Source organism: Corapipo altera, unplaced genomic scaffold, assembly GCF_003945725.1.
Source record: "Corapipo altera isolate COAL_440 unplaced genomic scaffold, ASM394572v1 200, whole genome shotgun sequence".
Taxonomy (NCBI): domain Eukaryota; kingdom Metazoa; phylum Chordata; class Aves; order Passeriformes; family Pipridae; genus Corapipo; species Corapipo altera.
The window spans coordinates 1,230,626-1,256,681 of NW_020884992.1; the positions used below are offsets into that span (position 1 = coordinate 1,230,626).

The following is a 26,056-nucleotide window of genomic DNA, read 5'->3' on the forward strand; positions in this document are numbered from 1 at the left end:
GGGGGGGGGGGGGTGGGACCGGGAAGGGGGGTGCGTCCAGCCCTACCTTAGGATCTTGGCCTCGTCCCGAAATGCGTTCAGACCGTCGTCACAGGACTTGGAGCGCTCGGTGGTGATGGCCAGCAGGTAGGACGAGCGGCGGCCGGCCTTGATGCTGCCTGCGATGGGGAGGGGGGCAAAGCCCACCCTGGTCAACCCAGGGGCACGGGACACAGTTCTGGGGTGGGGGGCTGCTCCCCCCACGGCCCCCAGGATGGTTCTCCCCCCACCCAGCACTTACTGCAGTCCTGGGAATAGTGCCGGGACAGGGCAAAGGCGAAGGTGGGTGACGAGGGGCTGGTGGCGACGGCGGGCGCCGAGTTCATGGCGCTGGAGACCACCGAGGAGGCTGGGATGTGTTTGGCCTTCAGGTCGATGCTGGGGCTGGTGGGTTCGTCTGCCAGGGGGTGGGCAGTGTTGTAGGGGGTGTTGGGGCAGGGGAAGTCCCTGCCGGGACCCCTCAGCACTTCTGCCCTGTGGTGGGTCTGTAGGTGTCTGGGTTGGGCGGGGGGGACACACTCCCACCCCGGGCAAAGCCAGGAGCTGCCAGTGCACCCAGACCCTCACCCACAGCACTGCTGCACCCCCCATCCCTACCCCCCCTTCCCATCCAGCCCAGGGGTCCCTCCCTGGGAGCAAGCACAGGGAAGGACAGGGCAGACCTGTGGCTCCTCCAGACCTATTTGGGACTCACCAATGAAGGGGATGGATGCCAGGGAGTCCTCGGGGGCTGCCAAGGGAGCCATGCGCCGGCCCGGCCGCTCGGCCACCGGCCTCTCCCCTTTGCCCCCGGGGGCGGAGGGCTCGCAAATGTCCGTCTCCTTCACCCCCTCGGGGAAGACAAAGTTCATCTGCCGCAGCGGCACCGGCATCTTGCGCCCCGTGGGCGGCTTCTGCCGCAGAACCACCTCCTCCCTGCGCTCCTCGGGCTGCTCGGCCGCTCGGCCGCCCTCCGACCGCTGCTCCCGGGGCGCGGCAGGGCCCGGCGTGGGGCCGGCGGGCAGTGGTGGCAGGGGGGTGACCATGCTGTCCGTGAGCGGGGCCACGGCCCGCTGGGCGATGCTGAAGGTGGGCAGCCCCCCGAAGGCCGGGTCGCGGAAGGACAGGGCGTGCAGCAGCCCCGTGCGGCGCTGGAAGGACGGGCTGTAGCTGCGGTAGCCGATGTACCCCGAGTCGTCCACGCTCTGCAGGTTGGGCTGCGACGGGTGTTTCTGCACCGGTGGCGCCGGTTCCCGCGAGGAGGACGAGGAGGAGGAGGAGGGAGGTGCGAAGGAGCCGTGCGGGACGGGCTGCCCGGCGCTCCCGGCGGCCCGGCAGAGCCTCTCGGGCGGCCACGCGGAGCGGTCGAGGTGCGGCGGGAGCAGCGCTCGGGGCTCCAGCGCCTCCATGGAGCGCCCGTACCTGCCCAGGGCGTGGTCGGAGCGGGCGCGGGGGGCCCAGCCCTCGCGGGTGGGTTGCAGCAGGGTGTCGTGCGAGGCGCTGTGGGGCCACCCCCGGTGGGCCGCGCCCGCCGAGCCCCCCAGGCGGTCCTGGGACACGCTGCGGTAGCGGGGCAGGGCGTGCCGGCGCTCCTCCGAGGCGCTGCGCCGCGGCTCCTGGCTGCAGAACCAGCGCGACAGAGCCTGCTGGCACTCCTGGCGCCCGGGCACGCGCTGGGCCACGTCCCGGGGGGGCCGCCCGGCCCCCGACAGCCCCCCGACGGCCTCCTGGAAGCCGCAGTGAGTCCGGTGCTCCGGGAGGTGCTTGGGGGCCGCGTGGCAGGAGGCGGTGGCGGCGGCGGGGGGCATCCCGTAGCGGTCGGGCACGGAGGATGCGGCGCTGCCGGGGCAGCCGGGGCGGGAGAAGGAGCCGGGGTGGCCGTGGGGGCGCGGGGGGGGACCCCCGGGCTGTGGATCCTCGGGGCGGTGTGCGGGGCTGCCGCCGGCGTCGCTCCGGGGGCCCGTGGCAGAGGGGCCGGTGGCAGAGGGGCGGTGGGTGCGGGGGTCTGGTGGCTGGCCCGGGGAGGGCTCAGCACCCCGTGCCTGGAAGGGGTACGTCTTCCGTGGGTAGCAGATGGGAGGGGGTTCGGGGATGCTCTGCGCCCCGCCGGAGTACGGCTCGTTGCCCTTCAGGTAGGCGTCCTGGGAATATGCCTGTGGGGGGACAGGGGGTCAGGGTGGGGGGACGGGGTCACAATCCCCCCATTCCCACTGTAGGAATGAGCTCTGCTCCTCCCTACCCGAGTTGTGCTCCCTACGTGGCTCCTGCCACCCTGGTCCTGCTTTCCCATGGGGTCCCCCCCCAGCACCAACCCCAGCCTTTCCACTCTCCCCTCCCCTCCTTCCTAAAATACCCCGGCCAGCCGGTCCAGCTCTCCCATCTCACATTTCACAGGCACCTCTGACTCCACACCGGGGGATTCCCAGAGCCTGGAGCAGGCACAGATGGGAGACACCTCCCCCCTTGCCAGGGCTATAAGACCCCCCAAACTCCATGGGAACGGGGCCCCCAGGCTGGGGACAAGCAATGGTGTCACCTAATACCCAAGACAGGACCAGAGGAGCACCAGGAGAAGTCCCCCTCACACCCCTTGGCTCAGGCCACCCTACAGGGCCACTGTCACCCCCAGATCCCAGCTCACCAACAGCAGAGGCACCTGAGGTGCTCCAAGGGCAAGTCAGACCCTGAGATCCAGAGCAACTCATCCTCCAGCTATGCCTGAAGATGTCCCCAAAAAACAGAGACCACGTCCCCCATGTTCCTTTCCTGGACCCCTGGTACCTCCATCTCTTCACCCATCGATCCTCCCGGGATGCTGATGGAGCCCTTTCCCCAAGTGTCCCCAAGTGTCCCTGAAACCTGCCCGGCAAACTCACCAGCTGGAGGATGTCCTCATCCTTGGGCATGATGGAGAGCTCCAGCACATCATCACTGGGGAGAAGGGACAGAGGGGTCAGGTCGGTCAGGGTCGGTCCCCACCTGCCCCCAATCTCACCCCCATGAGATGAACGTCCCCATCGCCACGGGACAGTGACAGCTCATCACTGCCTGTCCCTGTTTCCCTGCCTCAGGGCTCCTGTCATCCCAGTGACACCCCGGGGGACAGTGCCTGCTGTGACGTGTCCCCATCCCGTCACCTCCCACCCGCAGGAAGGGGACTCACCTGTTCTGGATCAGCGCGATGACCTGCGAGTAGGTTTTGCCGATGATGCTCTCCCCATTCACCTTGACCAGCCGGTCACCTGCAGAGCCCCAGGAGGGCACAGTGTCACCACAAGGCTGTGGCAGCACCTGGATGTCCCCACGGTCACTCACGGCAGGCTTTGAACAGGGATTTTGCCAAGAGGAGCCACGGGGACCCCAAAACCAGCCCGACCCATGGGGACCCCAACGCTGCTCAGAGCAGAGCAAGAGAGCAGAGCACCCACAGGGAGCAGAGAGAGGGAGGAGAAAAAAGAAGGAATGCAAGAAAAAGAGCAAAATAAGCAAGGAAGTCCCTGGCAGAGGAGGTGGAGCATCCCGTGGATCCCAGGAGCACCCTGGGGCCATCTCCAGCCCCGTGACCCCACTCACCCGTGCGCAGCCCGGCCTGGTGGGCCGGCCCGTCCTCCCGCACGTTCTTCACGAAGATGGTGTCCATGGGCTCCAGGCGGCTCCGGGGGGGACCTGCTCCGTGGGGACACACGATCAGGGAGCTACCGGCACAACCGGGACCACCCCACGGCAAGGAGCACGTTTGGCCCCTCATGGTCACCTCCTCGCCTCCCCCAGCCCTGCCCTGCGGGCACAGATCCTGCCCAGGGCGAAGCCCAACACTCGGGGCAGCTCCTGGTCCCCGTCACCCCCAGTCCCCTGTGAAAGACCAAAAGCCACCGGTGCCGGGTGGGCACGGAGCCCACGAGGGATTCCAAATCCCCCTGAGACCACCCAGAGCATGAGGTCAGAGCCCCCCGGCCCCACTGGGCGCTGGGTGCTGGTTCTGGCAGCGCTGCCCACACCGGCTCCCCGGGGAGTGCGGCCCCGGCGCCGCGTCACCGCGCCAGCGCCGATCCGTTCTGACACCTTCACATTCACTCACGTCACCGGGAGCCTCCAGGAGCTCAGCGGGGCCGTGTCCCTGTCCCCAAACACCCCGTGCTCAGCGGGGGCCAGCACTGGCCACTCCACAGCCCCCCCTTCACTGCGGGCAGACCCCCCCCCCCCCCGCCCCGGGCGTGATGTCCAACAAACCTCCCGAGGGGTTTTGGGGACACTGAGCCCATGTAGGGCGCAAAGTGCCACCAAAGTGCTGCCAAAGCACTGTGTCACTTCACCTCCAGCTGAAATTTAGGGCTGTGGTGACAGCAACAGCCACAGCAATGCCCGCTGCGGCCCGAGACAGCCACGTGCCCCCCGCGACCACCCCGGGCGTCCCGTGGCAGTGCCAGCACTCACCTGCTCGGTTCCCATTCTCCTCCTCCTGCCAAGAGAAGAGAAAAGCGTTGATTTGGTGGTGGGGCCCGTGACAGGGGGTTGGGGTGGCAGCCCCACGAAGCCCCCGGCGGGGCCGGCGCGTCCCTCTGGCCTCCGCCGCCCCCAGCTAAAATTACCTCCTGACACCGGATCCCGGCCGCCTGCGTGGCCCCGGCGGGCAGTGGGATCTAACGGAGCCCCCCGCGCCCAGCTGATGGGAAAGGGGTCGGTTTTGGGGCAGGGGAGCGGGAAAGGGGCTCCAGGGTGGCATCTCACCCTTCGCCTGGGGCCACCAAGCCTGGTCAGGGAGAGCCTGAGCCCCCACAGTGCGGTGCCAGGGGAGGGATCCATCCTATCTGTGGGATGAATCCTTGTCCCTCCCCATCTCTGCAGCCTCCCACTGCTTGGGGTGGGCTGTCAGGGCTGCAGTGGGCACTGCAGAGTGGTGGTAAAGGGGTCCTGCACCTCCGTCCCAGTCATGGGCAGGGGAAAGCCCTGGGAGCCACGTGGATCTGCCCCGTGGGGTGGGAACTGTGCCAGTGGATCCCCACCCTTCTATCCCACATTCACCTGTGGGGACCCCCCAGCAGAGCCACGCTGCCCAGGGGGGTCCCAGGCTGGGACAGGACACAGGGTGCTGCATCCACACTGCTGAGCCCCCAGAGCAGACACGGAGCACCCCGGGCTGCTCAGCCCCACACACGTGTCCCAAGGAGGGACCCAGGAACCTGGGACGGGAATTTTCCCTCCACCAGTGCCAGATCCTTCCATCTCTGTGGGGGGACACAAGCCTGGCCCTGTCCCCCAGCCAGCGGGGACACAGACTAATGTCCCCAGGGCACCAAGTCCCTCCAGGGTGCTGGGAAGGGACCAGTGTCCTTCCCAGTGTAACAGGGGGACATTCCCAGCGAGGAGGAGAGGGCTGGAGCCATCACTCCCGGTGGTGGGAAGGAAGAGCCACATTCCACGGCCTCGGCACGCAGGAGCGGCTGCCACGGTGCCAGGGCAGGATCGGTGCCAGGGCAGGACCGTGGGGCCACCGAGAGCCCCTGGAGGCACGGACTCACCCCCTCCCTGCCCCTCCTCGCCCCGTGGCATCCCAGAGCCCTTCCCGGCCCCCGGGGCATCCCGGCAGCCGCGCTCCCAGGGCCGGGCGGTGCCGAACGCGGCGCGCGGTGAACGCGGCGGCACCGCCGGCACCGTCACCCTCCTCCCTGCTGAGTCAACCCACCGAAACTCAGCCCCCGGACCTGGTCGGCTGCCGGCCCCCCGCGGGTGCTGAGCCAGCCCCGCCGCGCCCTGCCCCGCCGGCTCCGCGGCCGGCAGCTATTCCCAGCCTCTTTCCAAGAGCATCCCCAGCTCCCGGCGCTGATCCGGCTCCTTCCCACGCGGCAGGGCTCGGCCCAGGTGCCCAGCGGGGCAGGATCGACCCCCTCGTTCCTGGAGGATCCTTTGGAGAGGCGGGAGCGAGCGGGTGGGTCTGGAGGAGCTCCAGGCCGTTCCCACGACAGAACCAGGGCGACGCTGCCGGAGACGGGGCAGGTCCGTGTTCCCGAGGGCGGGAAGACAGGAAGGATTTTGGGGAAGCAGAATACGAGGAGCCTGGGAAAAGTGCCGTGATGGAGGATGCTGAGCGGGGATTCCGGCGAGTCGGTTCTCCCCACCCTGTGACTCACTTCCCACCGCAGTTCCCTGTCTGCCAACGCCAGCCCGTGGGGCAGCCGGAGCCGTGGGGCAGCTCTGAAGCTCCAGGGGTGATGGGAGCATCCAGGTCCATCCAGGCTTGGAGCAGTGACGGATCACTTGGCTCCCAGACTCTTCTCCCTTCCTCCACACAAAGCTGCTGCCGCAGGAAGCGGGGTGAGAGGGGGATTCCAAATTCCAGGAGATTGAAGTTGGCTCCTCCCTTCGGGTGCAGAGGGCTCCATCCAGGTTGGAAGCTGCTGGGTGGTTTTTCATGGGATCCCTCCATCTGGGGTGGGGGGAAGGTATTGCCCAGATTGGGGCTTCTTGGTCGTTCAGGGCATGCAGGAGGGTCAACCCAGGGCTGAGTCTCCCCAAAATGCAGCACCTGGAGAAGGTCTGGCTGCAGCTGGACACAGATCCTGGGGTACATCCAGTTGGAAGGCTCCCACCAACAGCCAGGAGCTTGGGACCCAAAAATCCACTGGGCCTTGCTGGCCTTGAGGGCTCTGAAGTGCCTTTTCCTGCCATTCCCAGGGATGCTGGAGCCATCCTTCGTGGTCGAGGGATTCTCTCTGTTCCCACAAGCAGCCGCGTCCCATCCCAAAAGGATCCAGAGGCGTTGCTGATTCCCACATCTCCCAGCAGCTCCATGGGCTCCTCCATTCCAGGGACACCCGTGGGGGGTGGGGGCAGCTCCAGGAACCCCAACAAAGCAGGTGATGACGGATGGTTCGCTCCTCACCTCCCAGAGCCCGCCTGCCCACCCCCAGCCCAAACACTGCATCCAACCACAGCCCCATTCCAGCGTCCCCAGGACCCCCCCCCAGGACCCTCCCAGGCCCCCCCAGCTCCCGGCCCTACCTTGGCCGAGTGCACGGCCGACTCCGGGGGGTACACGATGAAGTGGCGGAGGGTGAAGCCGAACCCCCCCTGGGAGCTCTTCCGCAGCACCACCGTCTTGGGGCCCACCCAGGGGAAGGACCCCCCCTCCGGGGGCACGTTGGCGTTCGGGGATGCTCCATCTCTCCGGCCCGGCGTCGGCTGTGAGGGGGGGGACAAGGACAAGATGTCACTTCTGGAGAGGGGAGGGAGGGGGTACAGGTCCAGCCCCCCCACGTGCCCACCCCTTGAGCTCTGCCCAAAAGGCTGCTCCACTCCTAAGACACCCCCCCCATCCCTATTCCTCCCTATTCCCAGCCCTCCAGCGGCAAATTCCAGCCCCCACAACCCACCCAGCCCAGCAGCATCCCCCCCCCCAGACTCCTCGTGTGGGACCTTTGGGAAGAAGATGAATGGAAAGGAAATAAAAATAAACAAGCTGTGCCTGGGGGTCTGGATGGGACCCAGGAGGAGAGATGGGGGCGGATGGATGGGGGATTTGGGGACAAAAGGTCCCTTCTGGTGATGCCGTGGCAATAACCTTGGGCGAGCCGGAAGGAGCCGTCCGGGAGGTGGTGGGATGAGTGATGCTTCCCAAGCCAGAGCAGGGACCTGGCACCGTGTTGGGATCTGGCAAGGGGCACTGCCCAGAGCAGCAGATGGGGCCAAAGGGGATGTGGCTCCATCCCACAGCTCCCAGTGCCGGTGCTGGGAGGGGCAATGGGGTTGTGGTGGAGCTGGAGCAGCCACGGGCATCTCTCCTGGCACCGAGGTAGGGAGTTGGGAGAGGCATCCAGGAGTCCCAACACCCTGGCTGGGTTCAGGAGGGTTTAGCACGGCCCAGGTGAGGGACGGTGCTGCTCCCTGTGCTGCACATCTGGCTGCACATCTGGCTGCACATCCGCCAGCCCAGCTGGAGCGGGAGCAGCTCCGTGGCCAAGGGAAGGAGAGGGCACTGCCTGATGCCCTGGGAGCACCCAGTTCTGCTAAAACTGGAGAAAACTGGCAATTTGGGAGCTGGAGGGACAGGCAGAGCAGCGGATCCACCGGGATCCTGCCCGAGTGGCAGCTCCTTCCCTGCTGCAGCCGTTGGAATCAGCCCATCCTGGGACGGGGGTGTTAAAATTCAGGGGCTGTCTGGGTGGAAGCGATGGATGGGGAGCGGGGAGGGGACAGGGACAAGGGACACAAAGGGACAAGGCACAAAAAGCCTTTGTCTGTGCCTGTGCTGAGTGGGCCTTTTCGCTGCCGGTGGGGAGATCTGACGGGTGGGGAGATCTGACGGGAGATCTGACGGCAGCTCGGCGGGGCCAGGCTGCACCCCCTGTCCAGCACGTCCCACACGGAGCCCACGGTGGGAATGGGGGTCCCATCCTCCTGGGGATGGGGTCCCTGGGGTGAGGACATGCCTCTGGCATGAGGCATTGCACCCACCTACCCGCTCCATCCCTGTTGCACAACCTGGGAGGGAGGGCACAACCGCTTCGGGTGCTCCCACACCCCAAAACAGAAAGAACGCCCCAAACCCCACCACGGGAGAGCCGGAAAACCCCAATACCTCCCGACACCGCACAGGCAGCAAAACCCCTCACAATCCCTCTGCCACTCCCCCCTGCCTTGTGCCACTCAATCCCAACGGAAAACCCAACCCCAGATGGCAACAGGCACCCCACACTCCCGCGGGACCCCCAGCCCCGGGCAGCGGGGCCGGAGCATCCCGGCGGCGCCCGGGCCCATCTGCGCCCTCCATTGTGCCGGCCGCCGGCTCGCCGGATTATTTTTAAGCTGACAGCTGAATGTGCCCCGCTGATTTTAACCGGCACAGACAGGCCTGGGGGAGAGGGCAGGATGGATGCTCCGAGGAGACACCGACGGCGGCACCGGCCCGGCGGGGATGGCAGCGAGTCCCCGTTGTTGTCGTGGCGGCGGTGACACGGTGACACGGTCCCCGGGTGTGGTGGTGGCACCGTCCCGCCCGCCCCGTGCCTCGGTTTCCCTCCTCGCCCGTCCTGACTTGAAGCTTTTGTCGGGTTACAAAGCCCCCCCCAGTCGCGGGTTTGGATCCCCCCCCCATGCTGGCTCACGGCCCTGCAGATGCTCCTGTCCCCCCCCCCTGCAGTGGGGTTGGCACCCAATTTGTCACCTCAGTCATTTGTCCTCAGAGCCCTCTTCCTCCTCCCAGATTTTTGGCTTTATTTAACCTCATCCTGGTGGTTTCTGCTGCGATACCACCAGCTGTGTCCTCATCCTCCTTATCCCACTTCTCCTGGGCCCCCATCCCATGAGGGCTGCGGGGATGGGGAGGAACCCCTTGATCCTTGGCACAGCTTGTGCCAGTGGCTGTGACACCCAGAGGCCCCCACCCAAGTCACCCTAATTCCCACGAGGTCCTTTACCCCCCAGCAGAGGTGTCACCAGGTCCCTGTACCCCATGTCACCTCCCCGCCCCCACGGGGACACGAAGGGACAGGTAATTCCCACCAGTGTCCCACTCCTGCAGAACAAAGGAGTGTTTTCCCTGCACCCCGGGAGGGCAGGATCCATCCCCCTCCCAAACACAGTGAGCTGGGCACCGGGAGCACGAGCAGGAGGTTGGACCCCCACCCCCGACCCCAGCACGGGAGGGGACGAAGGGGACACACCGCAGCCCAGGAGCTGTGACAGCCCCCGGGCACACCCCACCCCGCCCCGTGGGACCCCCCAATCCCTTCAAGGCGCCCCCCCCACTCCCCCAAAACCAGTCGCGACCCCCGGCTCGCGGTTCTCACCCGGCGGCCCTTGTCTGGTCTCCCCCCGCGGCCGGGGCGGGGGGCCGGGGGCGGGCGGGGGTCGGGGGCGGCAGCGTGTCGGCGGAGGCTGCTCAGCCAGATGCAGCGGGGCTCGGGCGAGCTGCAATCCACCCCGACGGGGCGCTCCAGGCGCCAGCCCTTCCCGGAGCGCTCCACGCTCCACAGCCTTTTGGGGTTGGGGACTGGCGGGGGGCGGCAGGGACCCCTCCTCGCCCCTCCGCCCGCGCTCTCCTCCACCATCCCGCCGCGTTGGGGGGGGGGCTCTCAGCCGGTGGTCCGCACCCCTTCCATGGGGTCCCGGCAGCACCCCCCGGGTGGGCTCGGGCGCTGCTCGGAGCTCCCGGTCCGGCGGTGCCGCTCACACTCGCATCGCCGCTCGATCGCTCGCTCACAACCACCCCCCACCCCCGGCAACGCAGCCCCCACCCAGCCACCCCCCCAGCCTCCCGGATGGATGGAGGGTGGGATGGATGGATGGATGGATGAAGGGAGGGAGGGAGGGAGGGAGGGAGGGATGGATGGAGGGATGAACCAGCCACACGTCCCGGCTGGGCTGGCGGGCTGGGGCTCCAGCTGCTGGCAGGGATCAGTGCCCAGCCCACCGCCCCCAGTCAGCCCCCCGCCCCCAGCCCCCTCGCCCCCCCGCCCCGCCTGCGGTGTCACTTTGCCAGGACTTTCCCTTTTTTTTTTTTCTTTTTTTTACGTTTTTTTCCTTCTTTTTTTCTTTCTTTTTTTTTTTTTTAATCCACCCCCTTCTTCCTCCATCACCCCGGGCAGCATCCCACCCTCCCCGCTTCCTCCTCTCCCTCCTCCCGGCCCCTTCCTTCCTTCCTTTCCGCAGGGCACCGGGCGATGCCGGGGACAGGGAGAGGGACAGCCTGGGGGTGCAGAGTGTCCCCTCCCTGCCACCACCGGGTTCTGCCAGGGGGGAGCCAGTGGGGGCTCTCAGACACTCCAGGTCCCCTCTCTGTCCCCGGCATCCAGCAGAGTCCAGGCAGCAGGGACACATATCCTGCCCCAAGCTCTGCTGGTGCAGCACCCTCTGGACCCAAAGAGCCCCCTGGAGAACAAAACAGCCCTTTGGAGGCCAAAAATGTTACCCCAGAGACTGACACATCCCCCCCGGCCCTCTCTGCTCAGAGTGGTGGCTCCAAGGGCACTTCCCACCAGGAGCTGAACCAAGAGTCCCCCCACAGCCCCATCGTCCATTTTGGGGACACCCAGAGGTCCCTGTTGCCCCCCCCGGCACAGAGCCACCAGCCCCCACGGTTTGATCCGGGCTCCCCAGTCAACACTGGGGACACAAGGCACAACAAACCACCCTCCCCGCTGGTTCTGCTCCACGGGGACAACTCCCCCTGCCCCAGCCCGCCCCACAGCCCCCCTCTGTGCCCCCCCCCCCCTGCCCTGCTCTCCACCACGGCACCAAAAATCTGGGAGGAACAAGGAAAAACAGCAGCACCTTGGCGAGCCTGGCACCCGCAGACACCCAGCCCGGGCCTGGGCTGAGGGTGGGCAGTGCCCCCCTGCCCCGGCTCCCCCCGCGCTGCCCGTCCCTGTCCCCGCACGAGGGGGTCCCGCGCCGCATTCCTGCCGTGCTGGAGGCCGAGGAGAGGCACGTGCGGCCACGCCGGGGAAATGCCGGGCATTGCTGGGATTGCAGCCCGCAGCCTCGGGGCCAGACACCCCCCTTCGTGTGTCTCACCCCCTCCTCCCCTCTGCTCAACCCCCCCCACCCTCGGCCCCAGCCCACGCACCGGCCACCAGCGAGGGGACAGTCCCTGGGATGAGGTGACACACACGAACCCCCTGCACGCTGGCAACGCTTTGGTGCCCAGTGCCCACCCTGGCCAAGGTGCCGCAGCTCTGCCTCGAAACAGCCCCAGTGCCCACTCCCACCCCGCCGGGGGGGCTGCACTGAGTGGTTCGGTGGCAGCTGTGCCCCCATCTGCCCACCCCCAGCACACCCAGGGCACCCTCACGGGGCCTCCACGCCGGGGAGAAACGGGGACGGGGAAACGTGGGAGCCAAATCCTCGCCATCAGTTCCACCCCGGGGCCACCCTGATGTCACCCGGGTGCCTGTGCCGGGGGTCTCCTGCGGGAGCCACCCCGGGGACAGCCCCGTGCCCTCGCCCCAGCCTGGGGACAGGCGGCTGGCACGTCCCAGCACGCAGAGTTGCCCGGCCGGAGCAACCGGACGGGGCTGTGGGTGCGAGCAGCGCCCAGGGGGGGCTTCACCCTCCAGCTGAAAGGGGGCAAAGGGGCCCGGTGTGGTGGGTTGGGTGCCCCCGGGGGTCCTGGAGCAGCACTGGAGACAGCAGGCCCCATCCTGCCACCTCCACTCGGCCTTTCCTGCAGCGCCCGGGCAGCCTGGGGGGGTGTGGGGAGGGGAGGGGGTCCCCAACCCCTTGGGGTGGGTGCACGAGGGCAGGACGGTCCCTGGGACTGTTCCCGCAGCCCAAAGCGGGAAAGGTCAGGCGGCGTTCGCGGGGGCAGATTCCACCCCGAGGAATGCGAGCGCTGCCTGGACGCCTTCCAAAATACTTGTGTTTTGCACAGGAGTGTCCTAAATACGCAGCCAAACAGGAGCAAAGGGGGAAGGCAGCGCTCCCGGCATGCACCGGCCCCGCTGCCGGCACGCCGGGACACGCGCGGGCAGGGGACACACGGACGGGGACACACGGACGGGGACACACGGACGAGGGGGGGTCGCAGGGACCCTGCCAGCATCGCCTCCACGAAGGGGAATTGAGGCACGGAGGGGCTGTGTGAAGGCAGCCCCCTGCCCTCCCTGCCTCACTGTATTGGGGTCTCCATATTTTACACCATTGCCACCCCCCCATCCCGCACCTGATGTTCCCAAAACTCTCCCGCCCTGCCCAGTCCCTGGTGACGCTCCCAGGATGGAGCCAGTGGTTCCAGCTGGGGATGTGCTCTGCTCCCACTCCTGCCTGTACTGGGGGAGGGTCTCCCGTCTCCCTGCCCCACACTTGCTGTTCCTGGAGCTCTCCCACCCTGCTCAGACCCCGGTGACACCCCCGGGATGGAGCTGGTGGTCCCAGACGGGGCACGTGTGCTCTAAAACATGCCTTTTTGGGGTTTTTTTTTTTACATTTTACACCAATGCCACCCCCCCATCACACATCTGCTGCTCCCAGAGCTGTCCCACCCTGCTGTGATCCCGGTGACATCCCAGGATGGAGCCAGTGGTCCCAGATGAGGACATGTCCTGGCTCCACCAGCTGCGGCCGTGGGTCTCTGCCAGCAGGGTCATCACTGGCCCTGGCATGTGGCGAGGATAACGTCACCCCTCGGGCAGGGACAGAGGGACAGGGACAGAGGGACAGAGGGACAGAGGGACAGGGACAGGCAGTTGCTGGTGCTGGGCTTGGAGCCCACTGACCCTCCTTCCCGGCTCCTCCAGCACAGATCCAGCGGGGCCGGGTGGGGGCAAACACTAATCCCTCCCGAACGGCCAGCTGAGATTAGGGTCAGAAAAATGAGGTTTTAATAGGATTTCTGAGGAGGAGAAAGCCCTGGTGAGACAATAACTGACTTCCAGCCCTTATATGGCAAAGCTGTTGCAGGCTCCCACCTGCGGTGGGGAAGGGGGGACGGGGGTCCCACTCGCACCCCTCGGTCCCAGGCAGCACCCCCAAAAAGAGCCCAGATTGAGGCTCCCCTGCAGGCAGGGGCTGCCTGTACCCGCCAGGCACCCTGGGCAGGGTGGGGATGCTCCAGTAGCAGGACCTGACCTGGGGGATGAGGTGGCAGGAGAACGGGGGGCAGCACCCAGGTGACCACACCGGGAGCATCCGGGAATCCCTCCTGGCCCTGCCCCAGCCCCTGGGATTACGGACCCGCAGGAGAAAGCATTTTAATTCTCTTTAACTCGAACCAGGGCTGAGGAGCTTTGCAGCTCAGCGGGGATTTGGGGGGGTGCTTGTTGGCTTGCACACAGCCAGCACATGCTCCCTGCCCACTGGGATACCCCTGCCCCTCAGGATGCCCCTCCCTCAGTACCACACTGCTGTATCCCCCCGGGAATGGGAGGAAGGCAGGTTGGGAGCCCCGGGGAGCAGATGCACATCCCATGTGGGAGCAGCAGCGCTGGGAACAGGAGGGAGAGACACCTCAGTGATGGAGACAGAACCCCAAGGGCCCCCCAGGAAACCTCTGTGCCATGTCCCAGCCTGGGTAGGGACTTACCAGGATGGATGCACCATTCATGGGGAGGGTGGGAATCCTGAATCCTGGGAATGGCTTTCTGCTGATGCCAGCAGGGTTTGCTCTGAGCACCCACCGAGATTCCCAACAGCCTCTTTTCCCACTGCCTCACAAGGCAGCACCCCCTGAGCCCTTCCCTGCACCGCTGGGCCCCCACAAACCCCACAGACCTCACGGGGAAACTGGGAACAGCCACTGGGACCCACAACTCGGGCACAGGCTGGGGGGGTCCCCGTCCTCAGCTCCAGGAATGGCACAGGGCAGGGGTCCCGCGGGAGATCCAGCAGCTGGATGGGCACTGCCAAATTCCACCCCACACCGGAGTCCCCTGCCCAGCCAAGGACACACACCTGCATTCCCATCACCCGACACAGCTGGGAAGGGGGTGACACTGCCCAGGTGACACTGGAGTCAAGGAGAAGTGGAGCAGAGGAGCCACAAACAGCCTCTCGGACATTCCACCCGCTCCGGTTTGGGTGTTAACACGGGGAAGGAAATCGCCTGGTTCCTTCCCAAGGCAAACTTTTATCTTGACAGCATCTCCTTCACGGGCTCAGACTCATCATCTCCTTCACAGACTGAACTCATCAGCTCCTTCACAGACTCAGACTCATCATCTCCTTCCCAGACTCCTCGCTGGTCCTGTGTGGCTCCGTCCTGTGGCCAAACTGAGCTCCCTCCTGGCAGCTTCCACACTGGGACACCAGCCCCAGCTCCACAGGGATCTCATTCCTGACACAGCTCAAAGCAGCAGTTCCAGAGGGCTCTGGTTCACCCCAGCTGGGGGGGTCCTTCTTGCCACATCGAGAGAAATTTGGGAATGTGGCCAGAGAGACTCATCCCCTTTCCTGACCTCTCTCCCTGCCAGCCCTGGTGCCCACTGCGGTTCTCTGGCCACGTGGCTCTGCCTGTGCTGCTCCCCAACCTGCTGTTGGTATCCCTGGCAGGATTCCTGGGCCAGGATTGTTGGATTGCCCCCATTCACAGCTGGTGACCACAACATGGTCACGACTGAAGTGGGTGTGCCCACGTGGAACCTCCGCTCACAAAACAAATCCACTCGTGCCACAAATCCAGGGGCAGGACACAGCTCCGTCCTGGCCCTCCCGAAGCTCACTACAGCACCTCCAGCCCCACAGCAGAGACAGCCTCAGGGGACAGACCCACAGACACTCAGGGCTTCCCAGGGTCACATCCCAGGCCAGACAGAGGCACCTTGGGGGACACTGCACCCCGTTCATGCCACCAACAGCCTGTGAAGCCCTGCGGTCTCTCCATGCCCCTACCCTGGGTCTCCCAGGTCCCCAGCCCATAGGGATTACCCTTAACACCCAGTGCCAGCAGGGAAAGCTGCTCCAAGGCAGGGACAAGTGCTGGGAACACACATTGGAGCCACAACAGGTCCGACCTCAGTGGGAATGTTCCCGACGGCCCCCATGCCAGAGAGGTTGGGAAACTCAGAGCCACACCGAGGAGGAGTTTATCTCCCAGCCCATGAGGAAGTGGAACCAACAAGGCCATGTTGGTGCTGCCTTCATCCCCAGCTCCTCCTCCTCCTCCTCGTTCTCTGCCCCGTCCTAAAAACGGCGTTATCGGCAGCGGGCCCTAGAAAAGTAACAGGATTCCGTTTCCTGTTTTTCCCATGGAAACCCTCAAATAGAAGCTGGCCTCATTATTGCAAGTTTTTGGGTCTCTGTTTTTTTCAGCTGGGCTAACAATGAGCCATTTCCTGCGGCGGCTCCGAGAGGCACCTTGCGCTGCGCTCCCGCTTCTCCCGCTTCTCCACGGCGGAAAATCCTACCCGGGGAGGTCAGGGCAAGGCTGCCTGCTCCTTCCAGCCCCTGCCCCGCTCAAGGCCAGGAGGCCCGGGCTGGGGTTGCACCCCCCACCCATGTGGGGGACACCCCTGGAGCTCCTGAGGGCTGGGGAGGGCGGGCAACGCTCGGATGGGGGGATGCACGGAAGCGCCAAATCCCACATCCCTCTGGGCGGTGAAAATAAAGAGCCAAGGCGGGTCCTGAGCCTCCCTCCAGCCACAGCACGGGCAGGAGGCAGCTCTGGGGACACGGCTTTGGGGACACCACGCTCCCCCAGTGCCCCGGCACCGAGGCCCAGCAGCATTTCCCTGAGATCGGGAGCAGGCCAACATTTCCCCGAGATCGGGAGCAGCCCAACATTTCCCTGAGATCAGGAGCAGCCCAACATTTCCCTGAGATCGGGAGCAGCCCAACATTTCTCCACTGCCCACTCTCATCCAGTGGCCAAGCGTCCAGCCCGCCTGCCCTCCGTCCCCTCCCCGCCCGGGGACAGCGGTGTCCGGCCACTGGGGCCACACCAGTCACCGCCAGCCCCGCTGGGGACCGGGGCTCACCCCGAAAGCGCTGGCACCGCAGCCCGGCCCCCGCCCGGCGCGGCACAGAAAGAGCCACTATGAGCCACAATGGCCCGATTGTCCCCCAGAGCCACCGAGCCCCGGCCCACCCGCCCCGGGGCCGCCCCACGCGCTCGGGCCCATCAAGGGACCCACTGTTGCCCTCGGGGGGACGGCGGGGGGGACACCCCGGGCTGTGCGGTGACAGGTCTGGGGGTGCCACCGGTGGTGGATGGGCAGGGGGGGCTGCAGAGCCCCCAGACCTGCCTGGCTGCCCGTGGCAGGGGGGACACGGCCCTCCGGGGTTGTGCCAGGGCTCAGGGCTATGGCAGGGACCTATTCCCTCCCCTGGGCTGGCTCCTGGCATGCCAAGGTCCTTCCTGCTGCAGCAGGGTCTCAAGGAACCAAAGGACAGGGGACTCCACTGGGTTCCATCCTCGGGCAAGAGCAGGCTCGTCCCCACGGTCACCGGTGCCTCATTTTGGCCACTTTGTGGTGACTCAGCCCCTCTTCCCTAAGGAGAGCCCTGCTCCATCTTCACCCTCCAGCTCCCATTTCCCCAGCATGGCTCGGGAACGGGGCCGACCCCACATCCCAGCGCCCTCCCACCCCAAGACACCAACCCTCTGTGAGGGCCGTGGACCCCAGGGAGACCAATCCCGGCGGGAACGTGGCCGATTCCCTGTTGGACGGCGGGTCTTGCAACACGAAGGTGTGCCCGGCGTGGCATGGCCCGGGCGGGCAATTAGGGAAGGCTTAATGAACTCCTGGGGCTTAATGAACTCCTGGGGAGAAGCAGCCGGCAGAAAAGGATTCGGCCGTGGGCAGGAGGTCGGCGGCAGGTTCGGAGCAGCCACCCTGCTTCCCAACCCGGGGCTGGCTCCTGGAAAGCCGGGTTTTGGGAGCGGGAGGCGCAGCCTGGAGCGGCTGACACGGCCCGGCCCCGCCGCTCGCGGGCCACGGGCGGCCAGGTCGATATTTTCCAACTTGAGAGCTTAAAATAGGTCATCTATCTCCACTCCTTTTTAAATCAGGTCTTGCTGCCTGCTGAAGACAAACTTGGTTTATTAATGGGACGGCACCGACTTGAAACCTAATCCTTTTTTTTCCCTCTTTAATGAGAATAAAAAGGCCATCCCGGGGCTCGGCAGCTTCCCAGCATGACCCCCCCGCTCATCCCTCCATGTTTTCTCCCAGTGAGTGGCTCTGTATGAACTCAGGGAGGGCCCCTGGCTCTGTCTCAGAGTACCCCAGGAGCTGCTCCTGCAGCACCCCCCTGCACCCCAGCAGCACCCACACTCTGACCCCAACCCAGAGCTGTCCCCCCGGCCCGTGGTCCCCAAACCCATGGTCCCCAAGCCCTAAATAACGCCCAGCAGTGGTTCCTTGGCAGCTGATGCTGGATGATGGTGCCAGGCAGCGCTGCCAGCCCCGGGGGGGGGGTTTAGGATCACACATCACCCATCAGTCCCCCCGCGGCGCGAGTGACGGGTGCCAGAGGTGCCGGGCACATGACACAGGTCAAGGTTAAACCACAGAGGTTGGAGTGCTCCAAAACCCCCTCCAAAACTCCCCCAAAACCCCCCCCAGGTGGGCAGCGGGACCCCGGGGTGGCATCAGCTGCGTGCCCCAGCCCGGCGCCGGTGCCAGGTTTCGCGCTGGCGAGGCGGGATTGCGGCAGCAGCCCCGAGCACAGGCTTTTCCTGTCTTTCAAGTTCAGGGTTCAGAAAGAAAGGAGAGGGAAAAAAAAAAAAAAAAAAAAAGGCGTTAAGAAACTCAATTTGTTGAGCAGAGCCAGTAAATGGGGGACAGGGGCAAGGAGCCACGAGGGGCTGAGGGTAGAAGGCACCGGACGAAGGTTTGGGGACGGTGGGACGCAGCCCCTGCCACGCAGCCCCAGGGGCGGCCGTTGGGCAGGATTTCTGCTTACACAGCACTAAATCCTCGCTGGAGGACTGCAAAGCACCGTCCTCCCCAGATGTGGGGGTCAAATAACCACCCCCCCGAGTCGCTCAGCGCCCCAAGTCACCCAGCACCCCACGATCACCCAGCGACTCTGGTCTCGCTCCGGGTGCCGCCCACCCAGGAGGGCACATTTCGCCCCCAAAACACCGCAGAAAAGCAGATTTCGAGGCTCAAACCACCCCCCCCCCCCCCCACCCCGAAAACCCAAGAGCCAGCGCTCAGCGGTACGGAGTAAGCAGGGAGGAATCTGAGGAGAAACCATGATTAATGCTCAGCCGCTCGCCGAGCAGCTCCTCATCTCTGAGCCATTTCGCACACCCCAATTAATCCTTTGAGGCCGGTTATTAGCCCCATGGCCGGGGCCGAGGAAGCCGAGTTCAAAAAACCAGGAACTGAGGAACAGAGGCCAAATTCAGCTCTGGGGCGAGGACGTGCAACCTCTGCTCAAATTAGCAGGCGTTGTGCCAGTCCCTCACCGCGGCCGCATCCCCGCCCGGGCGTTACCACCGGCCCCCTCCGGCCACCGGACCCCCCACCCCAGGTCCCCCCGGTGCCGTACCCATCCCCACCCCAAGGGTTCGCCGGGATTTGGCATGAAACAGGCAGGAAATGGGGATTTAGCCAGCGGCTGGGCCGGCCTTCCTTGGCACCACGGGGAGATGGGGAGATGGGAATCGCCCCGGTGCCCTCGGGTCCAGCGGCGCCAGGCGATGCCAGTGCCCACGCCACGGGTCAGCAAATGCCAGGGGGGCTAGATTTGACCTCGAGGGGCTGTTTGGCACGTTGGGGAGTTGCTGCCTGCCCAGTGCCGGGAGCTGGAAGGGATGGATCAGCCGGAGCCACAGGGAGAGAGCCCAGCCGGGAGTTTCGGAGGAGACGTGTGGGTGTTTGTGGGTCTCGTCCTGGGAAGGGGCAGCCCAGCCCTGGGCTCTTGCCCTCAGCTCCAAGGCCAGATCCAGGCACCACAGCCCCTCCAGCCCACAACGACGCCACTGTGGCTGGGCACTGGGGACAGGCCACCGTGGCCACCATCGCCTGTGGCATCGTGTGGGTGACTGGACCCCCCCCGGACCCGCTGGCCCTGACCCACAGCCCAGTTCCAGGGCTCTGGTCTGCCCCAGAGCCAGTCTCACCCCCCAGGGGTATCACCCAACCCCCAGCCCCACTGCCCGACCTCGGCGCCATACCCAGCACTCCCCGTCCCTGCTCCACATCCTCCCCAGCATCGCCCGGTTCCCTAAACCCCTACTCTCCCAAACCTACACCCAGTATCTCCCATTCCCTCCCAGCCCCTAATTCCCGAGCCTACAGCCTCCCCAGTCCCCCCAGCATCCCCGGGAGCCGCTCCCCGTTCCTCCCAGTCCCCGCTCCCGCGAGCCCCCCCCCCGCCTCCCCAGTCCCCCCAGTCCCCCCAGTGCCGCTCACCGCGGGGGCGGGCGGCGGGATCCCGACCAGGCAGAAGGCGATCCCATTCATCGGGGCGCGGGCGGGCGGGCTCGGCTCGGCCCGGCCCGGCTCCGCACGGCTCGGCTCGGCTCGGCGCAGCCCCGCCCGGCGCGCTCCGGTGCGGTGGGGATGCTCTGCGGTCCGGCCCCGCTCGGTCCGGTCCCGCCGCGTTCGGCCCGGCCCGGCCCCGCGCGGCGCGGTCCGGCTTGGGCTCGGCTCTGCTGGGCTCGGCTCGGGCTGGGCCGGCGGTGGCCCCGGCCCCGGTCGCGGCTCCGCCTCCTCCGGGCGCCCGCGGCGGCGGGCGGGGCGCGGGGCGGCTCGGAACGGGCCCGCCCGGCGGGAGGGATCGGCCGCGGGCACCGGCACCGGGGCGGCGGGGATGGGAACCGGCACCGGGACAGCGCGGACCGGCACCGAGCTGGCACCGCGACAACCAGAGCAGGCACGGGCGGGGGACACCGCGACCGGGATGGGTTGGGGACTCCCAGGAACGGGACCAGGGAAGGGACATCCAGGGACCGGGATGGGAGACGCGGGAATGGGTGCGGGACGCCCAAGGACCGGGGTGGGACACGGAGGGAGCGGGACAGGGATGGGACACCCGGGGATGGGCTGAGGACACCTGGGAAAAGAGCCAGGCAAGGGATATTCAGGGACCGGGATGGGACACCCGGGAATGAGAAGGGGATAGCCAGGAACAGGACCAGGCAAGGGACATCCAGGAACAGGGATGGGACACCCAGGGATGGGCAGGAAACACACAGAAAAAGGGCCAGGAGAGGGACACCCAGGGACTGGGACAGGGATAGAACACTCAGGGACCAGGACCAGGGACTGGGATGGACAGGGGACACCCAGCGACCAGGACAAAGATGGGGATGGGACACCCTGGGATGGGCAAGGAACACCCAGGGACCAGGACCAGGCAAGGGACATCCAAAAACCAGGACAGGGATGAACACAGGACATCCATGGATGGGCAGGGGACACCCAGGACAGTTTAAGCCAGGACAGAGGGACAGGGACCATGAGCAGAACTGACCAGGATGGGCACAGAGGGAGTGGACAGAGGGATGACAGGACAGCAGGACAAGGACAGCTGGACAGGCACTGGCAGGGCGAGGCCAAGGCCAGGCGATGCACAGAAGGACACACAGCCAGGAAACGCCAGGACAGAGGGACAGGAGTGACGGGGACTGGCCCGGGCAGAGGTGGGGACGGAAACACCCGGGGTTGGGGCTGACGGAGGGACAAAGGCTGACACAGACCCACAGGGAAAGGAAACGGCAAGGACGGGAAACAGCAGGATGGACAGACAGAGCGTGGGCTGGCAGAGGGATGGGGACAGGGACAGCCAGGATGGGGACAGCCAGGATGGGGATAGCCAGGATGGGGATAGCTGGGATGGGGATAGCCGGGATGGGGACAGCTGGGATGGGGACAGCCGGGATGGGGATAGCTGGGATGGGGACAGCCGGGATGGGGATAGCTGGGATGGGGACAACCTGCAGGGCCTGGCCCGGCTCAGGCCGCTTGGATGGAGCGGAGCCTCCCGAAACCACCCCTGAGCAACCGCAGAGAAAATTAATTCCCACACCCAAATCTCCGAGTGCAAACGGCTCCTCAAAGGTTCTTTGGTGGCAGAAGGTGATCTCAGCATGTGGGGCAAAGGGATGCATGGTGAGGGCTGGAATAAACCCTCAGAGCACCCCCAGGGCACACGGAGGATGCCGGGGGAACACAGCATTCCGCTCATGCAGGGCAATGCCAGGGACACGGCGCAGCTGGGATCGTGCCAAGGGCTCTGGCACATCCACACCATGTCCCAGCGCCAGTGCCAGCCCCAACCCACTCTCCGAGTCCCTCCTGGGCAGCTGTTTCCCTGCCTGCACCCCCAGGTTTGCCCCCCCAGCCCCAGGGGTGCCAGCCCGTGCCACTCTGGGTTCCCGGGAATGCCGGCCCGGGACACCCCAGCTGCCAAGCGCAGAGTTTTCCGTGACACAATTAAGAAAGTTCTGTGTCAACAACGACTTCCTCGGGCGCCTGGAGAAACCTCGGCACCACCAGAACAAATAAATGACCGAGCTGCCGGCGGCTGCTGCGGAAGTACCGGGAATTCGGGGCTGGAAAGAGGCCGCAGGGGGCCGATCCCGCTCATGGGAATGTCCTGCCTGGATGGCAGCTCCCGCAGTTTGCCATCCCAGAGTGGGATGGGCAGGGGACACCCAGGAACAGGAGCGGGCAAGGGACATTCAGGGGTGGGGAGGGGACAGACAGCAATGGACAGGGAAACACAGGGACCAGGCCAGGCAAAGGACATCCAGAAACCAGGACAAGGATGGGCAGGGGACAACCAGGGATGAGGACAGGGATGGGGGCAGAACAGCCACCCTGGGGTACAGCACCCATCACCCTGGGGTACAGCACCCCCAGCATCCAAGGGGTGGGATGGAGGGATCTGCCCTCTGGAAACGTGCGTGTGCCAGCACCCGAGGGGGACCCACGGGGATCGCTGCCACCACCCCTGTCCCCTGCCCGGCCTTGGGAACCGTCCCAGCAGCTGGAGGGAACAAACAGTGGGATGTGAGTGACGGGACGTTTCCTCCCCGTGGTGACGCAGTTGGACACCCTCACCCCAACTCCAGCACCCTCTGCCCACACTCAGCACCCCCAGGCCCCACGGTGGGTGCCCTCTGTCCCCAGATCCCCTGCAAGGGCCACCTCCCGCCCGTGGGGGAGTGGAGGAGCTCCAGGTCCCCGGGATGTGCCAGCTGGGATGTGCCCGACGGCTGCCCTCTGCCTGCCCGGCCACGCAGCACTGTCCATCCCAGCCTCTCTCCAGAGGGACTTCCTAGGAAACATCCCCTCCGGGTGGGTTTGGCACCGAGGGCCAATCCAACCAACATCCATCCTTTCCCAGCGGACAGTCCTTGGGAAGGAGCAGAGACCTCCCCCAGCTCCCGCTCTCCCCCAGGCAGCACCACTCCTGGGGGTCCCTCCTGCTGTGTCCCCCATGAGGGGACACGTGGCCACGTCCTGCCTGTAGCCCCCCGGCAGCCCCTGGGCCTGGCAGGAGCCTGGTGGAGAAGAGCCACTGATGGCAGGACCTGGCCTTGGATGCCAGGACTCCTGAGTCCCTTCATGGTGTCCCCAGTGCCACCCTCACCAGGGAGGTGACACAACCAGGGAGGTGACACGACCCGAACAGGCCCCGGTGGCCCCAACACTGTGTGAGGCACAGACAGGGATGGACCCTCACAGGAGGCCAGGGAGAAGGATCCCAGCAAGGGATGAACCCCATCCTGGGATGCACAGCTGGGGGGGATCAATGGGGACCTCCAACCCCCATCCCTGCTCCTGGGCAGCTTCCCCACGGGGGTTCCCATGGAGCTGGATGCCATCGTGCCCCCAGCCAGCCGATGCTCCCTCCCCACTCCCAACCCTCTTTGTCTCCCCCAGCCCCACCCCAGCACCAAGATCCCGTCACAGCCCCCCCGGGGACACCCCACTCCTCTGTCCCCACGCGCAGGGAGGGACAGCACACACCCACCAGGGCGTCCCCGAGCCCGGAGCTGCCACCGCCGCTCACCCACACCCCATTCCGGGACCATCCACCCGAAAAACATCCTCCCGCCGCCAAGGCAGCCGCGCCCCCCCCTCGCTGCCCACCCCGCCCGGCTCAGCAGAGCAGATCCACCACACCTCAACCCCCACCCTCATCCCCATCCCAAATCCCGGCAGCCGGAGCCGCGGATCTGGGGGAGCAGCAGCCCCCCCTTCCCGCCCCGGGGGCTGCCGCTCCCTGCGGAGCCGCCGCCGCGCCGCAGACAAAGGGAGAGAGGGGGGAATCCAGGCTGGAAGATGGGTTTTAACCTAATCCCGGGAATTAAAACGAAGAAAAGCAAAAGTGGGGCGCCGGAGCCGCGCCGGGAGGGGGGGGAGGGAGGAGTGGGCAGCGTGGCCGGGGCAGGGCACGGCGGCAGCACCGCGAGGCCAACGCTGCCCGAGGCCGGAGCGCTGCCCACGGGGGTGCCGAGGGTGCCCCACCGGGGTGGGGTCCCACGGGGGGCACCCCCCGGCTCTCGGCACCCTCCCGGCTCCGGGCAGACGCTCCCTCCTGGCAGCCACCGCGCCACGAAGCCATTTTGAGCCGGCGGCGAGACGGGAGGGTTACGGCCCCAACCCCTCCTTCCCTGCCCGCCGGTGGGTCCGTCGGGATAAACAACAGCCAGCCCGGCCGGGGGGATCCGCGGTGGGCGAGGAACCCCGGGAGCGAGGCAGAGCAGAGCAGGGCAGAGCTGCGGGGGGGCCGCCAGGACTTACGTGCTCATCCCACATCAGGGAGGGGCTGAGATCCCGCCGGGAATCGGGGTGCCCTGGGGACCCCTCGCTCCGAGCATCATCCCCGGGCTGCCGCGGGCTGCGGGTGCCGGTGGAGGGAGGCGGGAGGGGGGTCGGGCAGCGCCGCCGGGCCCTCCCAGCCCTGCCCGGTGCCGGCAGGCACATGCCAACCTGCTGCCGCTCCCGGCCTAAAATTACCACGGCCCCTTCCAAAGGCGTCGCCGCCAATCAGGGCGGCAGGGAAGGCGTGCGGGCGGCTCGGGAGCTCCTCTGCATTGCAGCTGGATGTGCCAGAGGGGATTTTTTTTTTTTTTTTCCAGCGGGCGAGCGAGCCCTGAGATACAGCAGGTGGGCAGGAGGGAGGGGTCTCTGGACCCTCGCAGCCCCCCGGGGGGCGATGCTGGACCCGAGGGTGTCGGCGCATCACGTGCAGCCCCCCCCGCGGTGGTTTTCCCGCTCCGGTGGGGTGGGTGAGATCCCGGGGGTCCCGTGGGGATGGTGATGGTGGGTGTTCACCCACCTCGGTGACCCCCCACGCTGTGACCGAGCCCCCCGACCCCCCGTGTGCTGCCTCTCCCGGCCACGGCCCTTCCCGGCTCGGCCCGGGGGGGGGATTTTGCAGCACGCGGCCCCCAACGTGCAGCCAGAGCTCGCTGGGAGCTGGGGACGTGTCGTGTGTCGTGCCCAACGCGGTGGCTCTGCCCTGGTCCCCGGGGCTGCCCCTGCCCCGCGGAGGGTCGGGGGGTGGGGGGTACCCCCGAGGCATCAGATCCTACGCTCAGACCCGGGCTGAGCCCGAGGGATGGGGTGGGAGGGGGGGAAACACGAGGCAGAGCCCGAGGGGCTGCAGGGAGGGAGCTGGACCCCTCAGCTCGGGGGGGGGGGGATGCTCAGAGGGGGAGAACCCCCACCCCAGGGGACCCTCTTGTCCACGCAGAGCCACGGAATGGGGGGACCGAGAGCACCCCCAGCCCCGGATGGGCACCACGGGGGTACATCACAGCCCAGCCGGGGCACAGCGACCAGGACGGCGCCGGCTGGTGAATAACGGGATGGGGAGACACAGGAAACAACCCCCCACGCCCCGAGGTTTTTCCACGCCCCACAGCAAACACTCCACGGCGGCTCCAGCCCCTTCCCCCAGCAGAAAACCCTTCCCCAAACCAGGCTGCTCCCGGCAGGTGGGGCGAGACCCACCCCGGGCTGTGACAGAAACCTGTGGCAGAGCTGGGACCGCGTCCCTCCGGCCACCCGGGCTGGGCGGAGCACATGGGCGAGGCTGGGGGTCCCAGGTGCGCGATCTGGGGGCACCGGGGTGGGTGATGCTGCAGTGGGGCACAGCTGATGCTGGGCCAGCAGGTTCCCACCGGCTGGAAGGGGCCGGGGGGTGATGGCGGGGCCCTGGGGAAGGTGGGTGTGGATGCAGGAAGGCAAAGAGCAGCAGGTGGGGAGCGCAGGGGTGGCGAGGGGGGGTCCCCCCGGCAGCAGGCGAAGTCCCGGGGGGGGAAGTCCCGGCAGCCTCAGACCCCTGGAACGGCGCCGCGCCCGCGGGTGCTGGACCCGTCCCGTCCCGCCGCGGCGGTCCCGGTGCTAATCCCGATCCCTATCCCGCTCCTACCTGCTCCATGGGGCCGCTCAGGGCGCGGCGGTCCGGCCGCGGGCCATGGGCCGGTGGCGGTGGCGGTCCCGGTGGCGGATCCGGTGCGGCCCCGCTGCCACCGCCTCTCTCCGCCGCCGCCCGCACCCGGCGCCGCCCGGCGCATCCCGGGAGCGGCGTCATGTGAGCGGCGGCAGCGGGAGGGGGCCTCCCCCGGCCCCACCCGGACCCCGCCACCGCCCTCCCCTCCGCCCGCCCCCCGCCGGGACCCCCCGTCCCGATC

At 66.9% G+C, this 26,056-nt stretch overlaps 1 protein-coding gene across 3 annotated transcripts in view; it reads right to left on the reverse strand.

The window, feature by feature from the left end:
- Positions 1-25,852, reverse strand: part of ARHGAP23 (Rho GTPase activating protein 23) — a 34,920-nt gene extending 9,068 nt beyond the window's left edge. The window contains exons 1-9 of one of the 3 annotated variants that reach the window (XM_027666438.1): positions 25,795-25,852; positions 7,018-7,197; positions 4,453-4,477; positions 3,592-3,684; positions 3,182-3,260; positions 2,895-2,949; positions 734-2,171; positions 281-436; positions 47-158 (exon numbers count right to left, since the gene is read on the reverse strand). In XM_027666438.1, the coding sequence (XP_027522239.1) occupies positions 47-158; positions 281-436; positions 734-2,171; positions 2,895-2,949; positions 3,182-3,260; positions 3,592-3,684; positions 4,453-4,477; positions 7,018-7,197; positions 25,795-25,803 (2,147 nt within the window). In that variant the 5' untranslated portion in view covers positions 25,804-25,852. Of the gene's footprint in view, positions 1-46; positions 159-280; positions 437-733; positions 2,172-2,894; positions 2,950-3,181; positions 3,261-3,591; positions 3,685-4,452; positions 4,478-7,017; positions 7,198-19,814; positions 19,884-24,158; positions 24,206-25,794 lie in introns of those variants that run through there. The other 2 variants (XM_027666437.1, XM_027666436.1) reach the window with 2 other exon arrangements.
- Between the last annotated feature and the right edge of the window lie 204 nt (positions 25,853-26,056).